The following is a 20927-nucleotide window of genomic DNA, read 5'->3' as shown; positions in this document are numbered from 1 at the left end:
AAGCGTTCGTTCGTCACGCCGAAGACCCGGGTTCGATTCCCGACATGGGTACAATGTGTGAAGCCCATTTCTGGTGTCCCCCGCCGTGATATTGCTGGAATATTGCTAAAAGCCGCGTAAAACCATACTCACTCACTCACTCAAATAATGAAATAAAAATGTTAGGAAAATCTCTAAGTAGTTACTATGAAATGGCTTAATACCATCATGAAAACTGAAGAAACCGAGTTTATTTGATATGTAATTACTAAGCAGAGCAAATACTTTCGAAGCCCACACAACCTCAGAAAGCTGTCACTCAAATACGTAAAACATGTGTTTATATGGAAAATGTATGGTTTGCTTACTCAAATATGTACACATTTTTATTCATGTTACTCAAACCTGTATATATTAAACAAAGTAATTTAAAAAAACCCAACAACAACAACATGGTATATGTTTTACGTATGTTAAGTTAAGATGATAAGACTCACTTGTTTTGCATACTTCTTTTGTTCTTAGGAGATAAAGTCTAACAGACAACTATGTCATAACCTTGGAAGTATCGATTTCGTCTAACGATTACATGAACAATGAAACGCAACAGGTCCGATATTCTCTCAGATATTCCCTTCATCATTTTACCATAATTTTTATTTTATTTCGTGTATCAAGTATTTCGCTTTCAGTTCCAGCAAAGATTTTACCTGAGCTATCTTCTGAGGACATGGCTGTACGAGAAGGCGAGACAGTGACGCTAATATGCAACGTCACGGGGATTCCCATGCCAACCGTCACGTGGTACAGACATAAACCAACCGATGACGATGATACTAAAACCAGTGAGTTCTGCCCAGGCACGAATAGTAAGATATATTTGGTTTTGTTTGCATGTTGATTTTATGTCACTCCCGAAGTAATAAGGTGTATTTGCAATCAGGAGACTATGACGATATCTATATGGTACTATATGGTATTATAATTATTCTAAAAATCTAGATATATATATATACTCGTTACATGGATGGTTGCCATAGTTACCTTATATATATATATATATATATATATATATATATATATATATATATATATATATATATATATATATATATAAAAGGTAAAAGGTATATATATATATATGTGTGTATATATATATATATGTGTATATATATATATATATATATATATATATATATATATATATATATATATAAAAGGTAACTATGGCAACCATCCATGTAACTGTTTTGAACGCTGTCACTATTTAAGCCATGACACCTGCCGTACGTGAGGTCAGTGTGCATGAGTAAAATGGTTTAATGTATACTCATACATGTACATATACAATAAGCCCGAGGTAATTTGGAAACCACGTGATTCGGACGATTACTGCTAGGGACGTATAAATATATGCAGATATTCGTTAATCAGACAATGTATTAATCCCGCCGGAAGTATTCACTTGAATCTGTACCGTTCGGATTAACGGGGTCGTTGTCTTCTAAGAGTTGAGACGGTAAATACATATCTTTTTATCTGTATCAAAAGTTGACTTGTATACAACAATTATATCCATATTCTTCTCTGCACAATATGTTTGGGGTTGACTGCCTTTGTTACAAGACCCGTGAAGATCCGGGTTTGAATAGGTCTTCAGCAACCCATGCTTGCCGTAAAAAGCGACTATGCTTGTCGTAAGAGGCGACTATCGGGATCGGGTGGTCAGGCTCGCTGACTTGGTTGATTCATTTCAAAGTATCCCAATTGCGTGGATCTATGCTCATGATGCCAGTCACTGGATTGTCTGGTCCAGACTCGATTAGTTTTCAGACCGCAGTAATATAGCTGGAATATTGCTGAGTGCGGCGTAAAACAAAAAAACAAAAACAACAACTACAGGGGGCGGTTTAGTAGCACAGTGGTTCAAGTGTGTTCGCTCTTCACACCGAAGACCGAGTTTGATCCCCACATGGTTACAGCCACGGTTTGTTCTCCTTTGACGTGATATGTGTAGGATATTGGTGAAAACGGTTATACTGTTTCGACTTCGGGAACGGTAAAATATTATATTTCCAATAACAAGAGTCGTAATTTTGGTTCTTTAATTATCGTAATGAAACCTGTTCCAGTTATACATCAAGCTCTACGACCTTGAGAAAGCTGACCCCGTTACAAGTTAATTATTGCATATGTACAAATATTGATTGATTGATATTCTTAACATTTGAAGAATAATATGAATAAACGTCGTAATGTAATCTTCACATTATTAAAATATCTAAAATTGTTTATTTTCGCAGCAACGCTTCCATATACTTTATGAAGTTTCAGTAACTTGCGGTATCAGACAAACCATCGCAAACCATTACACACATATGGATGCATATTATCAAATGTAAGAAAATAGAATTTTGCGCCTATATACGAAACCCTATCGAGAAAAGAAGGAAAGTTGCGTCGTGACGTAGGGTAATTCCTGGCAATTCAAGGATAGGGGGTTGTGTTCTCCGGAATGACATTAAACCCGTTACTGGTATCGGGAAGGCGCATCTATTTATATATAGCCGCTGTGTAATAAATACAGCCCAGCGACTGTCTATGTACTACGTTAAGATACCTTCTGAGAAATAACTGTTCCAACGAGGCTACTTTGACACGAAAAGATAGCTATTTCCTTTCAGGTATAAATACGGAACGACAGGAAAAGAAAAATGATGAAATATCCAAGCCATTAATTCGGGCTACATGGAGGAAATGCTCTGTGGTATTTGACAGTCTCCTTTGAACTTTACTTTTAGCATAGTTTGGACTTGACAGCGAAATCAAAGTCAGGAAATTAAGCGAACACTGAACGAAGGAAATTAAAGTGTGTTTAAGGACTACAGTTGGTTTATTAAAACCTCGGAGTCTGTCTGGCGTCAATCTGGCCGTAAAGATCACGTCAGGGGGACATATGGGACATCGACACAGTCAGGGGTGGAGGAAATTGTATTCTTCAGTCGGATCACTTGTCACTTTCCATAGCAGCAAAGTAAACCACTTTATTTCTTTGTGGATTTAATAAGGATCTATGTCCATCATCCACAAGATTAGACGACAATGCTGAATATAATGATTTCCACTGTAAGTGAGAACTGGGTGACCAGGATGGTGGTGGATGAGTTTGGTCTAGACGTTACTTGGTAGGCTTGTTAATTGGAATTGGTGCACATTTGTATACTTATTCTTTGTTTGAAACCTGTAATATCCTAAGATACGTAAACAGTATTTTTACCTAGTTTGCAGTTTTTCCATTAAACATTTATCTTTTACATTTGAAATATTTCCTTTCCAAAATATGAATTAATCTAATTAATGTGTAACATCATCTCGTGATTGTTAAAAACAAAAATATTAAACCTGATAACCAATGGATTCCATACCGAATATGTAGGCACCACAGCCCTTGTGTGCAGGCCCTATACTGGAGCCCACTAAACCTTTCGTGCAGGCCTTATACTAAACCTTGTGTGCAGGCCCTATACTGGTGCCAACTAAACCTCGTGTGCAGGCCCTATACTGGTGCCCACAATCCTTGTGTGCAGGTCCTATACTGGTGCCAACTAAACCTTGTGCGCAGGCCTTATACTGGTGCCAACTACACCTTGTGTGCAGGCCCTATACTGGTGCCAACTACACCTTGTGTGCAGGCCCTATACTGGTGCCAACTACACCTTGTATGCAGGCCTTATACTGGTGCCAACTAAACCTTGTATGCAGGACCTATACTGGTGCCAACTACACCTTGTGTGCAGGCCCTATACTGGTGCCAACTACACCTTGTGTGCAGGCCTTATACTGGTGCCAACTACACCTTGTGCGCAGGCCCTATACTGGTGCCAACTTAACCTTGTATGCAGGCCTTATACTGGTGCCAACTAAACCTTGTATGCAGGACCTATACTGGTGCCAACTACACCTTGTGTGCAGGCCCTATACTGGTGCCAACTACACCTTGTGTGCAGGCCTTATACTGGTGCCAACTACACCTTGTGTGCTGGCTTTATACTGGTGCCAACTAAACCTTGTGTGCAGGACCTATACTGGTGCCAACTTAACCTTGTGTGTAGGCCTGACACTGGTGCCAACTAAACCTTGTGTGCAGGCCTTATACTGGTGCCAACTAAACCTTGTGTGCAGGCCCTATACTGGTGCCAACTAAACCTTGTGTGCAGGCCTTATACTGGTGCCAACTTAACCTTGTGTGCAGGCCCTATACTGGTGCCAACTACACCTTGTGTGCAGGCCCTATACTGGTGCCAACTACACCTTGTATGCAGGCCTTATACTGGTGCCAACTAAACCTTGTATGCAGGACCTATACTGGTGCCAACTACACCTTGTGTGCAGGCCCTATACTGGTGCCAACTACACCTTGTGTGCAGGCCTTATACTGGTGCCAACTACACCTTGTGCGCAGGCCCTATACTGGTGCCAACTTAACCTTGTATGCAGGCCTTATACTGGTGCCAACTAAACCTTGTATGCAGGACCTATACTGGTGCCAACTACACCTTGTGTGCAGGCCCTATACTGGTGCCAACTACACCTTGTGTGCAGGCCTTATACTGGTGCCAACTACACCTTGTGTGCTGGCTTTATACTGGTGCCAACTAAACCTTGTGTGCAGGACCTATACTGGTGCCAACTTAACCTTGTGTGTAGGCCTGACACTGGTGCCAACTAAACCTTGTGTGCAGGCCTTATACTGGTGCCAACTAAACCTTGTGTGCAGGCCCTATACTGGTGCCAACTAAACCTTGTGTGCAGGCCTTATACTGGTGCCAACTTAACCTTGTGTGCAGGCCCTATACTGGTGCCAACCAAAACCTTGTGTGCAGACCTTATACTGGTGCCATCTAAACCTTGTGTGCAGGCCCTTTACTGGTGCCAACTAAACCTTGTGTGCAGGCCTTATACTGGTGCCAACTAAACCTTGTATGCAGGCCCTATACTGGTGCCCACAATCCTTGTGTGCAGGCCCTATACTGGTGCCCACAATCCTTGTGTGCAGGCCTTATACTGGTGCCAACTAAACCTTGTATGCAGGCCTTATACTGGTGCAAACTACACCTTGTGTGCAGGCCCTATACTGGTGCCAACTAAACCTTGTGTGCAGGCCTTATACTGGTGCCAACTAAACCTTGTGTGCAGGCCCTATACTGGTGCCAACTACACCTTGTGTGCAGGCCTTATACTTGTGCCAACTAAACCTTGTGTGCAGGACCTATACTGGTGCCAACTTAACCTTGTATGCAGGCCTTATACTGGTGCCAACTAAACCTTGTATGCAGGACCTATACTGGTGCCAACTACACCTTGTGTGCAGGCCCTATACTGGTGCCAACTACACCTTGTGTGCAGGCCTTATACTGGTGCCAACTACACCTTGTGTGCTGGCTTTATACTGGTGCCAACTACACCTTGTGTGCAGGCCCTATACTGGTGCCAACTAAACCTTGTGTGCAGGCCTTATACTGGTGCCAACTAAACCTTGTGTGCAGGCCCTATACTGGTGCCAACTACACCTTGTGTGCAGGCCTTATACTTGTGCCAACTAAACCTTGTGTGCAGGACCTATACTGGTGCCAACTTAACCTTGTATGCAGGCCTTATACTGGTGCCAACTAAACCTTGTATGCAGGACCTATACTGGTGCCAACTACACCTTGTGTGCAGGCCCTATACTGGTGCCAACTACACCTTGTGTGCAGGCCTTATACTGGTGCCAACTACACCTTGTGTGCTGGCTTTATACTGGTGCCAACTAAACCTTGTGTGCAGGACCTATACTGGTGCCAACTTAACCTTGTGTGTAGGCCTGACACTGGTGCCAACTAAACCTTGTGTGCAGGCCTTATACTGGTGCCAACTAAACCTTGTGTGCAGGCCCTATACTGGTGCCAACTAAACCTTGTGTGCAGGCCTTATACTGGTGCCAACTTAACCTTGTGTGCAGGCCCTATACTGGTGCCAACTACACCTTGTGTGCAGGCCCTATACTGGTGCCAACTACACCTTGTATGCAGGCCTTATACTGGTGCCAACTAAACCTTGTATGCAGGACCTATACTGGTGCCAACTACACCTTGTGTGCAGGCCCTATACTGGTGCCAACTACACCTTGTGTGCAGGCCTTATACTGGTGCCAACTACACCTTGTGCGCAGGCCCTATACTGGTGCCAACTTAACCTTGTATGCAGGCCTTATACTGGTGCCAACTAAACCTTGTATGCAGGACCTATACTGGTGCCAACTACACCTTGTGTGCAGGCCCTATACTGGTGCCAACTACACCTTGTGTGCAGGCCTTATACTGGTGCCAACTACACCTTGTGTGCTGGCTTTATACTGGTGCCAACTAAACCTTGTGTGCAGGACCTATACTGGTGCCAACTTAACCTTGTGTGTAGGCCTGACACTGGTGCCAACTAAACCTTGTGTGCAGGCCTTATACTGGTGCCAACTAAACCTTGTGTGCAGGCCCTATACTGGTGCCAACTAAACCTTGTGTGCAGGCCTTATACTGGTGCCAACTTAACCTTGTGTGCAGGCCCTATACTGGTGCCAACCAAAACCTTGTGTGCAGACCTTATACTGGTGCCATCTAAACCTTGTGTGCAGGCCCTTTACTGGTGCCAACTAAACCTTGTGTGCAGGCCTTATACTGGTGCCAACTAAACCTTGTATGCAGGCCCTATACTGGTGCCCACAATCCTTGTGTGCAGGCCCTATACTGGTGCCCACAATCCTTGTGTGCAGGCCTTATACTGGTGCCAACTAAACCTTGTATGCAGGCCTTATACTGGTGCAAACTACACCTTGTGTGCAGGCCCTATACTGGTGCCAACTAAACCTTGTGTGCAGGCCTTATACTGGTGCCAACTAAACCTTGTGTGCAGGCCCTATACTGGTGCCAACTACACCTTGTGTGCAGGCCTTATACTTGTGCCAACTAAACCTTGTGTGCAGGACCTATACTGGTGCCAACTTAACCTTGTGTGTAGGCCTGACACTGGTGCCAACTAAACCTTGTGTGCAGGCCTTATACTGGTGCCAACTAAACCTTGTGTGCAGGCCCTATACTGGTGCCAACTAAACCTTGTGTGCAGGCCTTATACTGGTGCCAACTTAACCTTGTGTGCAGGCCTTATACTGGTGCCAACCAAAACCTTGTGTGCAGACCTTATACTGGTGCCATCTAAACCTTGTGTGCAGGCCCTTTACTGGTGCCAACTAAACCTTGTGTGCAGGCCTTATACTGGTGCCAACTAAACCTTGTATGCAGGCCCTATACTGGTGCCCACAATCCTTGTGTGCAGGCCCTATACTGGTGCCCACAATCCTTGTGTGCAGGCCTTATACTGGTGCCAACTAAACCTTGTATGCAGGCCTTATACTGGTGCAAACTACACCTTGTGTGCAGGCCCTATACTGGTGCCAACTAAACCTTGTGTGCAGGCCTTATACTGGTGCCAACTAAACCTTGTGTGCAGGCCCTATACTGGTGCCAACTACACCTTGTGTGCAGGCCTTATACTTGTGCCAACTAAACCTTGTGTGCAGGCCCTATACTGGTGCCAACTACACCTTGTGTGCAGGCCTTGTACTGGTGCCAACTTAACCTTGTGTGCAGGCCTTATACTGGTGCCAACTTAACCTTGTGTGTAGGCTATATACTGGTGCCCACAATCCTTGTGTGCAGGCCTTATACTGGTGCCCACAATCCTTGTGCGCAGGCCCTTTACTGGTGCCGACTAAACCTTGTGTGCAGGCTTTATACTGGTGCCAACTAAATCTTGTGTGCAGGCCCTTTACCGGTGCCAACTAAACCTTGTAATCACCACCCGTAGTGTGCAGGTCCTGTGCATCACCCCTAGTGTTCAGGCCTTTTACTATAAGCACCACCCGTAGTGTGCAGGTCCCATAGATCACCCAACATCCCTAGGGTTCAGACCTTGTATTGTCCTCACTGCCACTGGTGAATAAGTCAGATACTCAGACACCATCCCTAACATGCAGGTCATTTACTGTGAGATGCTAAACTGTTCTTATTATACCTAGTGTTCAGGTCCTTTACTGTCAGGTGCTATAGTATGCTTATTATACCTAGTGTTTGCAGGTCCTTTACTGTGAGGTGCTATACTGTGCTTATTATACTTAGTGTTCAGCTCCTTTACTTTGAGGTGCTGAACTGTACTTATTTTACCTAGTGTTCGGGTCCTTTACTGTGAGGTGCTCTACTGTGCTTATCATACCTAGTGTTCAGGTCCTTTACTGTGAGGTGCTGAACTGTTCTTATTATACCTAGTGTTCAGGTCCTTTACTGTGAGGTACTGAACTGTACTTATTTTACCTAGAGTTCGGGTCCTTTACTGTGAGGTGCTATACTGTGCTTATTATACCTAGTGTTCAGGTCTTTTACTGTGAGGTGCTATAGTGTGCTGATTTTACCTAGTGTTCAGGTCCTTTACTTTGAGGTGCTATACTGTGCTTATCATACCTAGTGTTCAGGTCCTTTACTGTGAGGTGCTGAACTGTTCTTATTATACCTAGTGTTCAGGTCCTTTACTTTGAGGTGCTATAGTGTGCTTATTATACCTAGTGTTCAGGTCCTTTACATTGAGGTGCTTTTCTGTACTTATTATACCTAGTGTTCAGGTCCTTTACTGTGAGGTGCTATACTGTGCTTATTGTACCTAGTGTTCAGGTCCTTTACTTTGAGGTGCTGAACTGTACTTATTATACCTAGAGTTCGGGTCCTTTACAGTGAGGTGCTATACTGTGCTTATTATACCTAGTGTTCAGGTCCTTTACTGTGAGGTGCTATAGCGTGCTTATTATAGCTAGTGTTCAGGTCCTTTACTTTGAGGTGCTATACTGTGCTTATTATACCTAGTGTTCAGGTCCTTTACTGTGAGGTGCTGAACTGTTCTTATTATACCTAGTGTTCAGGTCCTTTACTTTGAGGTGCTGAACTGTGCTTATTATACCTAGTGTTCAGGCCCTTTACTGTGAGGTGCTATACTGTGCTTATTGTACCTATTGTTCAGGTCCTTTACTGTGAGGTGCTGAACTGTACTTATCATACCTAGAGTTCGAATCCTTTACTGTGAGGTGCTATACTGTGCTTATTATACCTAGTGTTCAGGTCCTTTACTTTGAGGTGCTATACTGTGCTTATCATACTTAGTGTTCAGGTCCTTTACTGTGAGGTGCTGAACTATTCTTATTATACCTAGTGTTCAGGTCCTTTACATTGAGGTGCTGTACTGTGATTATCATACCTAGTGTTCAGGTCCTTTACTTTGAAGTGCTGTACTGTGCTTATTATGCCTTGTGTTCAGGTCCTTTACTGTGAGGTGCTATAACCCTTGTGTGCAGGCCGTATACTGGTCCCCACAACCCTTGCGTGTAGGCCCTATACTATTGCCCGCCAAACCTTTGATTGCAGTTCCTTTACTAGAGCCAACCAACCCTTGTGTGCAGGCCTTATACTGGTATCTAGTGTTCAGGTCCTTTACTGTCAGGTGCCATTCTTTGCTTATTATACCTAGCGTTCAGGTCCTTTACTTTGAGGTGCTATAGTGTGCTTATTATACCTAGTGTTCAGGTCCTTTACTGTGAGGTGCTATACTGTGCTTATTGTACCTAGTGTTCAGGTCCTTTACTTTGAAGTGCTATAGTGTGCTTATTATACCTAGTGTTCAGGTCCTTTACTTTGAGGTGCTTAACTGTGCTTATTATACCTAGTGTTCAGGTCCATTACTTTGAGGTGCTTAACAGTGCTTATTATACCTAGTGTTCAGGTCTTTTACTTTGAGGTGCTATTCTGTGCTTATTATACCTAGTGTTCAGGTCCTTTACTTTGAGGTGCTATTCTGTGCTTATTATACCTAGTGTTCAGGTCCTTTACTTTGAGGTGCTTAACAGTGCTTATTATACCTAGTGTTCAGGTCCTTTACTTTGAGGTGCTTTTCTGTGCTTATTATACCTAGTGTTTAGGTCCTTTACTTTGAGGTGCTATTCTGTGCTTATTATACCTAGTGTTCAGGTCCTTTACTTTGAGGTGCTTTTTCTGTGCTTATTATACCTAGTGTTCAGGTCCTTTACTTTGAGGTGCTTTTCTGTGCTTATTATACCTAGTGTTTAGGTCCTTTACTTTGAGGTGCTATTCTGTGCTTATTATACCTAGTGTTCAGGTCCTTTACTTTGAGGTGCTTTTTCTGTGCTTATTATACCTAGTGTTCAGGTCCTTTACTTTGAGGTGCTTTTCTGTGCTTATTATACCTAGTGTTCAGGTCCTTTACTTTGAGGTGCTATACTGTGCTTATTATACCTAGTGTTCAGGTCCTTTACTTTGAGGTGCTTTTCTGTGCTTATTATACCTAGTGTTCAGGTCCTTTACTGTACTCACCACCAGAGTACAATAAACACTCATGTGCACATAAAATAAAACCCACTCATCCGCTGGTAGCTGACAGGATAGTTGAAACACTAACAGATCAGTTTACAAACGCTGACAGACAATGGCTCGATGTTGGCAGCGCCAATTGACGAAACCGAAGGTACTCACGAGAAGTTAAAAAAAAACACTTCAGGGTTCGTACCCCTGAGACCATTACAGCGCATTCCGATGATGTTTCTGTTTAGTGTATTTTAGTCTAAATATATAATACATGCTTTTGTATGATGCTGCTGCTTTCATGTCTGAGCTGCAGCTAATCAAAGCGTTCAAGGTGCATGTGCATTATATACAATATTCATGTAGACACTCAACTCATGATATTTTGGAATGACATTGTAAATACCATGTACAGCTCGGCATGTGCCTCAAGCAGTACCATGGAAACTGCATAATTTCGTTTCATCTCTTAAATAACTTCAAGCCGTAGGGATTGTGCTATAGCGCAGAAAAAGGTGACATTTTAAATAACCTTTTTCAAACACAAAATCGCCATAAGAACATCGAATCATGGCAATCATTAATAAGTCATGCATGTAGCATGCATGTATAAGAATAATGCAACAGCAGAAAGAAAAAAGACAGACCGCTGAAGATGGAATGAGGTTATTCGACCAATCAGCAGAGTTGGAAATTTGCTGCATTTACACGTTGATCAATTAACGTATAATCCCGATTATATCCTACATTTGTTAAAGGTAAAATGCATCTATAAACACCTTGTTTTAAATGTATGATTCATTTCTTTACATGTGAATAAATTAATAGTTACACATAGTTCCAGTTGCACGGAACAATACTGGTGTTATTTACGGAATGGGAATGGCCGTTTCTGGATAAATCTAAAATTGATTGACTTTAATCATTTGATTTGAAGTATTTTAATTTAAGTTTCCAGCATGAATGTAAGAGCATGAACTGGATTTCTTACGCATGGTTGAAATACGTTCTTACTGGTCTTGGATATGACTTTTAATTCTATTTACTTCATGCATACGAATTCATGCATACATTGATTGAGTTTATGCATACATTTGGTTTATTTGTGTCCCTTCTTACTCTTTGAAAACTTTGTTCTGACACAAGCCTCTGAATGAACACTTGATGACACTTTGATCATGCATATTCGTGTACCGTAGGCTGACTTCTCATTTTAAATGGACTGTATGTAGGTGACGTAAAAGGCCATTACAATATATCTGCATTATGAAAGGAAATAAAACACCTGATTTTTCTCCTTTAAGAGCTAAAAAAACCATGAGCAAACATAATAGCAAGTCAACTGATACGCCATGTTTTTTTGTAAAATCGATATCCAGTGATGAAAGGATATAATCTCTTATTATGGTATGTAGTCGTAAATTGCAGTGACTGGAATAAACCTTATATGAACACAGAACGCACATACAGGACAATGTTCGATATGACATGTTTTACTGTTGTCGCGTGTAAGATCGATATGACATGATTTACTATATTTTAGAGATCGGCATCAGCGGTGAGGTGCTCCTCATCCACAACGTCAGTCGTTACTGCGGTGGCACCTATGAATGCGTCGCCTTCAACGGGGTGCCCCCAGCCGTGAACAGATTGATACGGATTTCGGTTGAATGTAAGTGAGTGACGAAGATTGTAAGTTCATTTTTTTAAAAATGAACCCAGAAAGTTTGATATATGAATATTTATGATTTTCCAAATAGTGATGAATACTTTTTGCAAAATAATACATCTGCCCTTCAGTTTATCGATGACCTTAAGTTAAGACTTAATTTAAAACTATCAGGGCAGAACTGCCAATGTTGGGTAGTATTTAGACACGCATAGAGGTATAATTGTATACAGGGTCAAACTGTCACACTGTACGAAATACTGTACGTTTATATATGACTACATCTTAAAAACTACATTCGTAGCATTTTGGGTCACCTCTTTAATTTTGATTAAGGTATTATTAAGGTAGTATGTCTATAATATTAAGTCAGATATGTGTATTAAGTCGTTTTACTTTAATAACGTGATGGGTGGCAACGCATTTTTTTAACCACAGCTTTGCCTGTTTTAACACTATCAACTTTGCATGGGTTTTAACTGTTCATACAAGTGTTGTGTCTTTGTGTTCATTTTAATACTATCACATCACATCATTGTTTTCAAACAGTTCCGCCCGAGGTACGTCTTCCAAACAAACGGATTGGTCATGACCTAGGTCGGGAGACAATACTGGAGTGCAAAATCTCTGCCTATCCCCAGGAGATCAGTGTCTGGATGAGGAAGGGGTCGGTGATTTCTAACGGTGGCAAGTACAGGGTGGAGATATATCACGAAGGGGAACACACCATGACCCTCAGTCTGCGGATCAGGAACCTGGAGGAAACAGACTTTGGCAGTTACACATGTATGTCTTCCAACTCTGTAGGGAAGGACGCTGAGAATATGATTTTATATGGTGAGTTTTACATATGAGGACGGTTTAGTAGTTGCAGACATGGACAGTTGACAAGCTTCGAAATAATTTTTTTTATTAAGAACGAACTCTGCAGTCATGCTATGTACAACTAAATAAATATTAAAAAAATATGATAATTATAAACAACAATACATAATATATACATAAATAACAGAACTGCTGTGAGGGAAAATATGTTTGGGGTATGAAACTGTATATGCATCCTTAAGAAAACAAGAGGTTATTCCGTAATGTAGTGAACTCAGTAGTTAGTTCCTTCACTGGCAGTGGCAATTACCCATCCACAAGAATGTATGACAAGAGAGATGAACTTTTCCCTACATGTCGAGGAATATTCCAGTTGTTCAAACCTTTGATGTCCACATTTCACAATCGAGCATGATTTTTACAAAGATTTCAAATAGCGTCATACGACTCTTGCTCAAATGTTGTTTGATCATGGTTACATCATCCAATGCCTTTGGAACCCTTTCGAAAAGTTGTATGGTAGACATGTGGAACTCATTTCTAAATTTGACGCAACAGTGACTATTTCTATACTTCTATATTTTGACTTGTACAATAACAACATATGTTCCCGTGTTTGTTCAAATAAACACTTGACTTGTCTTTGCATGTATTTGTGATGGGGTCACCGGTGGGGCAGGAAACACCCACCTTTTTCGCGTACACCTTGTATCATCACTGATAGCGAAATCGTACAACGGTTTCTTATGATTATTGGAAGGAGTTTTTATAATGTCGCTTTTATCATATTTTAATGGCATAAAACAGTTTCTACTGAAGATAGACTACATAATAATTTTACAAAATTAAATATTTTGAAAAGTGTGGATTTTTCTGAAAGAGGGAGTCGAACCATTTCATTACCTTTCGCAAGTTCACGCAATTTGTAGCGAACAATATTTTTCTCTTAACAAACTTGAGGCAACAAAAAAAATTCTATTATTTTCTGGAACAAGTTATTTTTAACATTATGTCAGCTCACCCCTATAATAACAAATGGTCGGCCCATAATGTACTGTGCTTCCCATAACAGTTAATAATTTCTAGGACCGCCTCCGCGGTATAGTGATAGAGCGTCCGCACGGAGAGCGGATGGTCCGGGGTTCGATCCCCGACCACGTCATGCCAAAAGACGTTAAAAGATGCTGCTTGTTGTTACCCTGTCTGGCGCTCGGCATTAAGGGGCTAAAACAAGGACTGGTCGGCTCTGAGTCAGTATACTGTGTCTGAGTGTGGTATTCATGTTAAGCTGCGGCATGGTATCTCAGTGAGCTAGCACTATAAATCGGCATCAGCCCGGACTAGTACAAGCAGCCACACAAACACACACACGTACATGCACGTCGCTTTATAAGTGCAATAATCTTGGACGCGAAATTAAACCCAATTTCACCTCACCTAATAATTTCTACCCTTGTTAACATTCCAAATGTTTATGATAATTTAGAATAGGTTTGAGAGTGGAGTACAAGTTTGATAAACGTGCGTTCATTTTTATCAGATTACTCTGCAAACCGAAAAACGACAGCAGCGACTACATCAATAATTCCAACTACGTCACCCCCTGCTTCATCTACAACGACAACCATTCCAATTATAACGTGGAACCCACACGCAAGCCGTAACCCCCCTAATCGCCAGGATGGGAGACCAGGAGGGACATTGGTCAACATAGTCACCAGGAAACCCACACCGAGGCCAGGTCAGAGGCCACAGTTAGTTCCGGGTAACTCTCTTAAAGCCTACAACACTATCAACAACAATATGGCGACCCTGTGTACGGGCAGTCTGTTGCCTGTGTGTATGTATACAAAATATATATAGATACCAATTTTTTCCATGGTTGAATACAATGATTATATAGGTTATTTGCACGTTATTCGCACTGATACACGAATAAAAGAGGAATCACCTGTTGCCAATTTTTTGTAACTGCATGTGCATTCGTTTGTTAACTGGGGGCATGGGTGGGCCAGTCGTTTAAAGCGCCGCTATTCGCTGTGCAGAGTTGCGTCCCTTAGACACGCCAGAAACCAATGATTGTGGGTTCGAATCCCGGTTCGCCCCAATTATGTTTCTAGGTTTTTCAGCACGATACCCGTGCTTGTGGGTTTCACCGAAGTGGTAAACGTCTGAGACCTGCTGACTCACTCACTGGTTTGTTTACCATTTTGTTGACGTCATTTGTGTAGAGAGTTAGTCTGGCTTTTTCTCCACGTTGGACATTCATTATTTCAGTCATAACCCAATGTAATCTTTGTATGAAAAATATGGTGCATAGACTCAATAACCACTTTAGTTAAACGTACCAGAACGGCTTTGACACTGACGCGTCAAAGATAGTAATCTTGGATTCGAACCCAGAAGTAATGGATCCGGGAAATTAACCATAGATCTAGGGTTGTGGCGCCTCGGATCACTGTGCTATCTGCATCCACATGTTTGTAAGTTTGGAGTCGAACAACCTTGTTTGACAAGGGTTATAATCTATTACGACCTTACCTGTTTTTCTCTTGTAGGTGCACCTGGTGGACCAATACAGTCTAAAACAGTCCAAGGACAGGCACATAGGAATATTTGCTCAACCAGTGTAGTTTTATATGGATTATTATTTGTGTGGTTTCATAGCTAACTGTTTCTACGTCGTGTGGGGTATGTGCTATGCAAGGAAGGAAAAGAGCTTTAATGCTAACCCTGTTGATCCTGGGTTCAAAGTTATACCATCGACAACAAGGAGCAGGAAACAGAACGGTGGCACGGAATCACAGAACTTGTATCACCTACTGTGCAATTATGATTTATTACAGATGTGTAAAATGAAAACTGTTATAAAAAGGAGAAAGAGTTTTCCTAAACAAGACATGTCAGTGTGTGTTCTTCAAGTTAGATGAACAATCCAGAGATCCAGTTATTAAATTAAAGAGGGTCTCTCCTTTATATTATTGGCTTACCCAACATTTGGTGTGCCACAGGAAATGTTTGTGTAATAACATGTTCTTGTAAACCAAGAACAAGGTCAATGTCTTGGTGCCAAGTTGGTTGTATCAAACAATTTATGAAACTGATACTGTTTTCGAAGACAGGTTGAGCATTCCATGATGACTACAACCAGAAGAACTCTCCAACACAGTAGCTCACGGTGACGATAATCAACTATTCCATGAATGTCCACACACTATGGATTTAATATGTGGATATGCTATAGACAAATGGGAAACGTGAAATGAAGCCTTTGTGAAATATGAAACAACATCGATGGTGACAAATCAAAAGGCCATACCACGAATACACCAAAGAACAATTGCAATGTGACTTCATATGCCTGGATATACATTCAACGTTTGCGTAAGGACTTTATGTCCATCATCACGACGAGATATTACCAAATACGTTAACCTGATTCCATAACCTGAAGCCAAGAAGCCAATCATCTTGCTCAGCTGTTTATATACTTGTATACTTTATAACATGGTTGTGTATAGGGCACGTAGTACTGACAAAGATGTATATTAACCATCCATATTGTGTCAGATATAGATGCTTGTCGTCAATAGTGTACATTATCACGTATCGCTCATTTGCTACTGCTTGTAGTGATGGATTGGTTGGTTGGTTTGATGTTTAACACCGCACTCAGCAGTATTCCAGCTATATGACGGCGGTCTGTAAATAATCGAGTCTGGACCAGACAATCCAGTGATTGAACATAGATCCACGCATTTGGGATACGATGACATGCATCAACCAAGTCAGCGAGCCTGACCACCCGATCCCGTTAGTCGCCTCTAACGACAAGAGTAGTCGCCTTTTACAGCAAGCATGGGTTGCTGGAGACCTATTCTACCCCGGATCTTCACGGGTCTGTAGTGATGGACAAGAAGCAGAGAACTATTTAGGGTTTAGTAATACTGGACCACTTTGGTCACATATTTCATGGCGGAAGTTAAACCAAACTGCGACATTTAGAACAATTACTCTTTCTTCCTCAGAGATATCAGACCATACGCACAGTATCATGATAATTAACTCTTTTAGGAATTTCAATTGCCGTGCTGTCAACTGCTGCCTCAATTGGGAATCTCGTGTTGGTTTAAAAAATATACATTGATGCACTGTTGTCAGATTGTAGAGACAAGCTCAGTTGATTCGCAAACTCCTGGTGTAATCACAACAAGATCATTATTAACTGTGACAGGTATACGAGTATAAATAGGGAATTTTGATCTATAGCTTGATGGCACGAGGTGTTACATGGCCATGAAAGAAATCGGCATGTCATAATTCATGGATGAACCGTTCTCAGACTTTTAATTATTTCTATGTTTACTTTATTTAGAAATAAAAAATTCAAATATGATTATTTTCATTGCAGCATTTATCTCAAATTGTTGTTACTGCTTCAAGGCAATCCTCCGAGATGAACTGTTTTATATATACATATGTACAAAGGATAAGCTACGTCAGTTTAGTATTATAACCTGATTGTAATCTTTTCAGACTTATTTAAGTTGGTATATTGCGATATTATCTTTGCCTGATATGTCTTGAAAAGCTTTGTACATATCTTTTTTGACATTTAGATAGTTGGCACTGTATATTTAAATTGCATGTATATGTTTGTATATACGTGAGTGTGACCATGAGAGTTTCTGCATCGTACTTATAATCATTGCATGTATAAGTTCGCTATAAATTGCTGTGATTACATGTCACTGTCTGTTATCAAATGTAGAGTCAAGAGGATGTGAAAGTCAATCACATACATTGATGTAGATGATTGCTGTCTGAGGACATGGCAATATTATATTGACTCTGAGATGATCATGTCCAAAGTGATGGGTAATATGTATGTTTGCATAGCGCTTATGTTACGCTATGCTATCATTTGTATGTGTCATCCAAACCTGGCTTCCACAGGAGATAGACTTGGGTAAAATGAAGCAATATCTTCGAGGAGATATTGCGACAATGAACTTGCACCAATATGATTTGCAGACCATTTTGACGTCATCAGTTACCATGACGACACAATGAATTACATCACAACTCTTTCTGGCACTAAAACTGGTTTGGTGTACTTTTCACACTCAAGACACTGATTATTACTGTTCAGAAACTGAAATGGTTGGACGAATGATTTTTGAACATAATACTAATATAAGACTACGTTGCACAATATTACTATAATGTACATACGAAACGTTATTGGGAACAGCGAACATGCAATTAAGAGAAATGTCAGTTTATACAACGAGAATATAATTTACCGGTTAGCTAATTCAGACACACACTATCCAGTTGATAATTCCAGAAATATTCTTCATGACCATGTAACTGTTTGTGTTCAAAAAACATCATCAAACATAACTTCTTTCAGTGGCATTTAGAAGTTGGAGTGATGAAGTAAGACGAGTTCTATGGATGAACAACTTCTTTATTACAATAGTGCGACGTTTCGGTGTAGATTCTAACACCTTTATCTATTGCTTGATAAAGGTGTTAGAATCTACACCGAAACGTCGCACTATTGTAATAAAGAAGTTGTTCATCCATAGAACTCGTCTTACTTCATCATCAAACATGCATATTTGGTTCAATTGTCGAGTTCAATTTGTTCCAGAACTTCCATTGATATTGTCTTTATAACGTTTAGATATCAAAGTATATAGACACTAAGCATTAAAGATCTCGTGTTTGGTCATTTTGTCTGAAACGATTTTGTGATAAACATAACATGTTTCATTCTGAAATGAAGATGCTGATTGTTGTCATAATACTGGCCTGGTTTATGGTTATTTGGGGGAAAGTTAGAATTTTACCAACCTTATCTATAGACATGTAAATATAACGAATTCAAAACACCTCAAACTTTCTTTCTTTCACACAGTCATCCATGTTATTACTATGTTAATGTTTGAAGAAACAGAAGACTGGTGTTTCCATTTTACGTTTGACAGATGGATACTAGAAAAAGGTGTCGCTGTCATGTAGATACGATGTACGCAAACAGTGTGCACGTGATGCGTTTTACTGTTGATGTGAAAGGGCGAAAACTATGTTACATCGTTATGTCATGATATCATGTGATTATGCTGTATGTCATTATCATGCTCATGCAGTCATGTAGAATAAAACATTTTTGAACTTACTGCTGAACATTGCTTGGTTTTTTTTATATAAAAAGATATTTGCTAAGTTTGTCCATCGCAAGACTTGCTTCCAGATTAACGACATTGTTGCATTTCGAAATTAACAATGCGGTTCATTAATGTTATGTTTGCACCGAAAGCATTGCACTGTAGAGGGCTTAACAAGATAATACAGCTGGATCTTTATTCTTAAACACAATTAATCTTCCTCTTATACGAAGTGCAAGTGACCACGGAAGAACTTTAAGATAACCTATGTTCTGTGAGTGAGAGAGTGAGTTTGATTTAACGCCTCTTTGAATTGTTTAAGAATTAGTTTGAATATAATGTTTGAACCTGAATTTCGAGTCAGTCAACTCTTTGATGGATATGTTTTTAGTTTTTTACAGGTCTTATTATTATGTTGCTTGTTTCGTTTGTTTATAACGAAATTATATGATGGTGGCCTGTAACTTATCAAGTCTAGGTTAGACAAACCAGTGATTGATATTATGAACATCGTCTCACGAAGTCGGGGTACGATTACATACATCAATCCAGGCTGGTCATTTTATACGAAATGCAATGCCAATGAGAAATACATGTATGAAAAGATGACTTTTTTACAGAGGGTCGATGAATAGTTTTATGATGAATATAGTTTCTTGCTCGATCTCAGTTCAAATCAATAACTTGAATTTGAGAATATCTGATTAATTTGAATCAAATAGCTTCTCAGAAGCTGTCTGAGTTTATACGATGGTAACGATGTTCATGTCTTAGACATAAACTGAATAGCTATCATTGTGGATTAGCATTTATATCACCAGACAAATTACAAAGGCTTTTATCACTGGTTTATTACACGAGTTTTATCACTCAGCACGGAATTATGGTTCAGTGTTAAACAGATTAAACAAATAATTACAAATTAGTAAATTATTTCCAATTTGATCTTCAATAAAATACGCACGTTACGAAATATTAAGAATGTTTATCACCGTCCTCAACGCTGTATGCTTCAAAGAACTTTGTGTTCTCACTAAGGCCCTAAGTGGTCCTGCAGCTGATTGGGCTTAGAAACATAAAACCCCGATGTCCCATGACAAATTGGCCTCCATTCTGCCCGACCTCACACAGTCTCAAACGAATAAATTCCTCTCATGGTTTCATTCGCCTAGAAACTCGTTCATGAATACGCCCCACATGGGAAATTCGCTGATAAATGGCCTTATCCTCATCGATATATTTTTGAGAGATTAATACCTCCCAAAGATAACTGGTTTTTCTTTAAGAATTTTAATGTTCTAAAACGGTTCCACTTACAAACGTTTCTATCGAGCATTTTTTATTCGTTGAAATTAACCAGGACCATATTTCATTTAGAAACCATAACATTTTTTTGCAATATGTTAAGGAGTTTATATTTCTTGATTAAGGGAGGCGTCAGATAGGAATTGCAACGTAAGCACCCAAGGCGCCAGGCTGCTATGTCTGCGTCCAATCATTACTTTGAGAGTCGTGTTATCTTTAATGTAATTATTTGTGGGTTTTCTTCAGAATGGGTCAATTATTAACACTGGTATATTTCAACGAGTGTTCATATTTCATATTTGATTAGGCACAAACATGATAACTATACCGATGAAGCTAAACGCAAATTCATATACTAGAATCATCGAACAAGCTGAAACAATCAAAGTCATCTTAATTTTATCTCATAACTGGAAGAGTGAGTGAGTCGGGGTTAACGACCTTTAAAGAACTTGTTTTCTATATATCATATCATATAATATATCATGGCGTGTCATCCTTATTTGGAAGGACATCACCCGCCAT

General features: G+C 40.4%; 1 protein-coding gene across 4 annotated transcripts in view; it reads left to right on the top strand.

The window, feature by feature from the left end:
• The window catches only part of LOC139442095 (limbic system-associated membrane protein-like), a 56956-nt gene extending 38566 nt beyond the window's left edge, over window positions 1–18390 (top strand). The window contains exons 4-8 of one of the 4 annotated variants that reach the window (XM_071222880.1): window positions 672–824; window positions 11971–12099; window positions 12646–12933; window positions 14462–14761; window positions 15480–18390. In XM_071222880.1, coding sequence (XP_071078981.1) covers window positions 672–824; window positions 11971–12099; window positions 12646–12933; window positions 14462–14761; window positions 15480–15592 — 983 coding nt within the window. In that variant the 3' untranslated portion in view covers window positions 15593–18390. Of the gene's footprint in view, window positions 1–671; window positions 849–11970; window positions 12100–12645; window positions 12934–14461; window positions 14762–15479 lie in introns of all 4 variants that reach the window. The other 3 variants (XM_071222882.1, XM_071222881.1, XM_071222879.1) reach the window with 3 other exon arrangements.
• Window positions 18391–20927: the final 2537 nt, after the last annotated feature.

The sequence above is a fragment of the Haliotis cracherodii genome, unplaced genomic scaffold, assembly GCF_022045235.1.
Source record: "Haliotis cracherodii isolate W230 unplaced genomic scaffold, xgHalCrac1.p SCAF_5, whole genome shotgun sequence".
Taxonomy (NCBI): domain Eukaryota; kingdom Metazoa; phylum Mollusca; class Gastropoda; order Lepetellida; family Haliotidae; genus Haliotis; species Haliotis cracherodii.
Note: the sequence above shows the minus strand (reverse complement) of the source record. Positions and strands in the feature narration are given on the sequence as shown.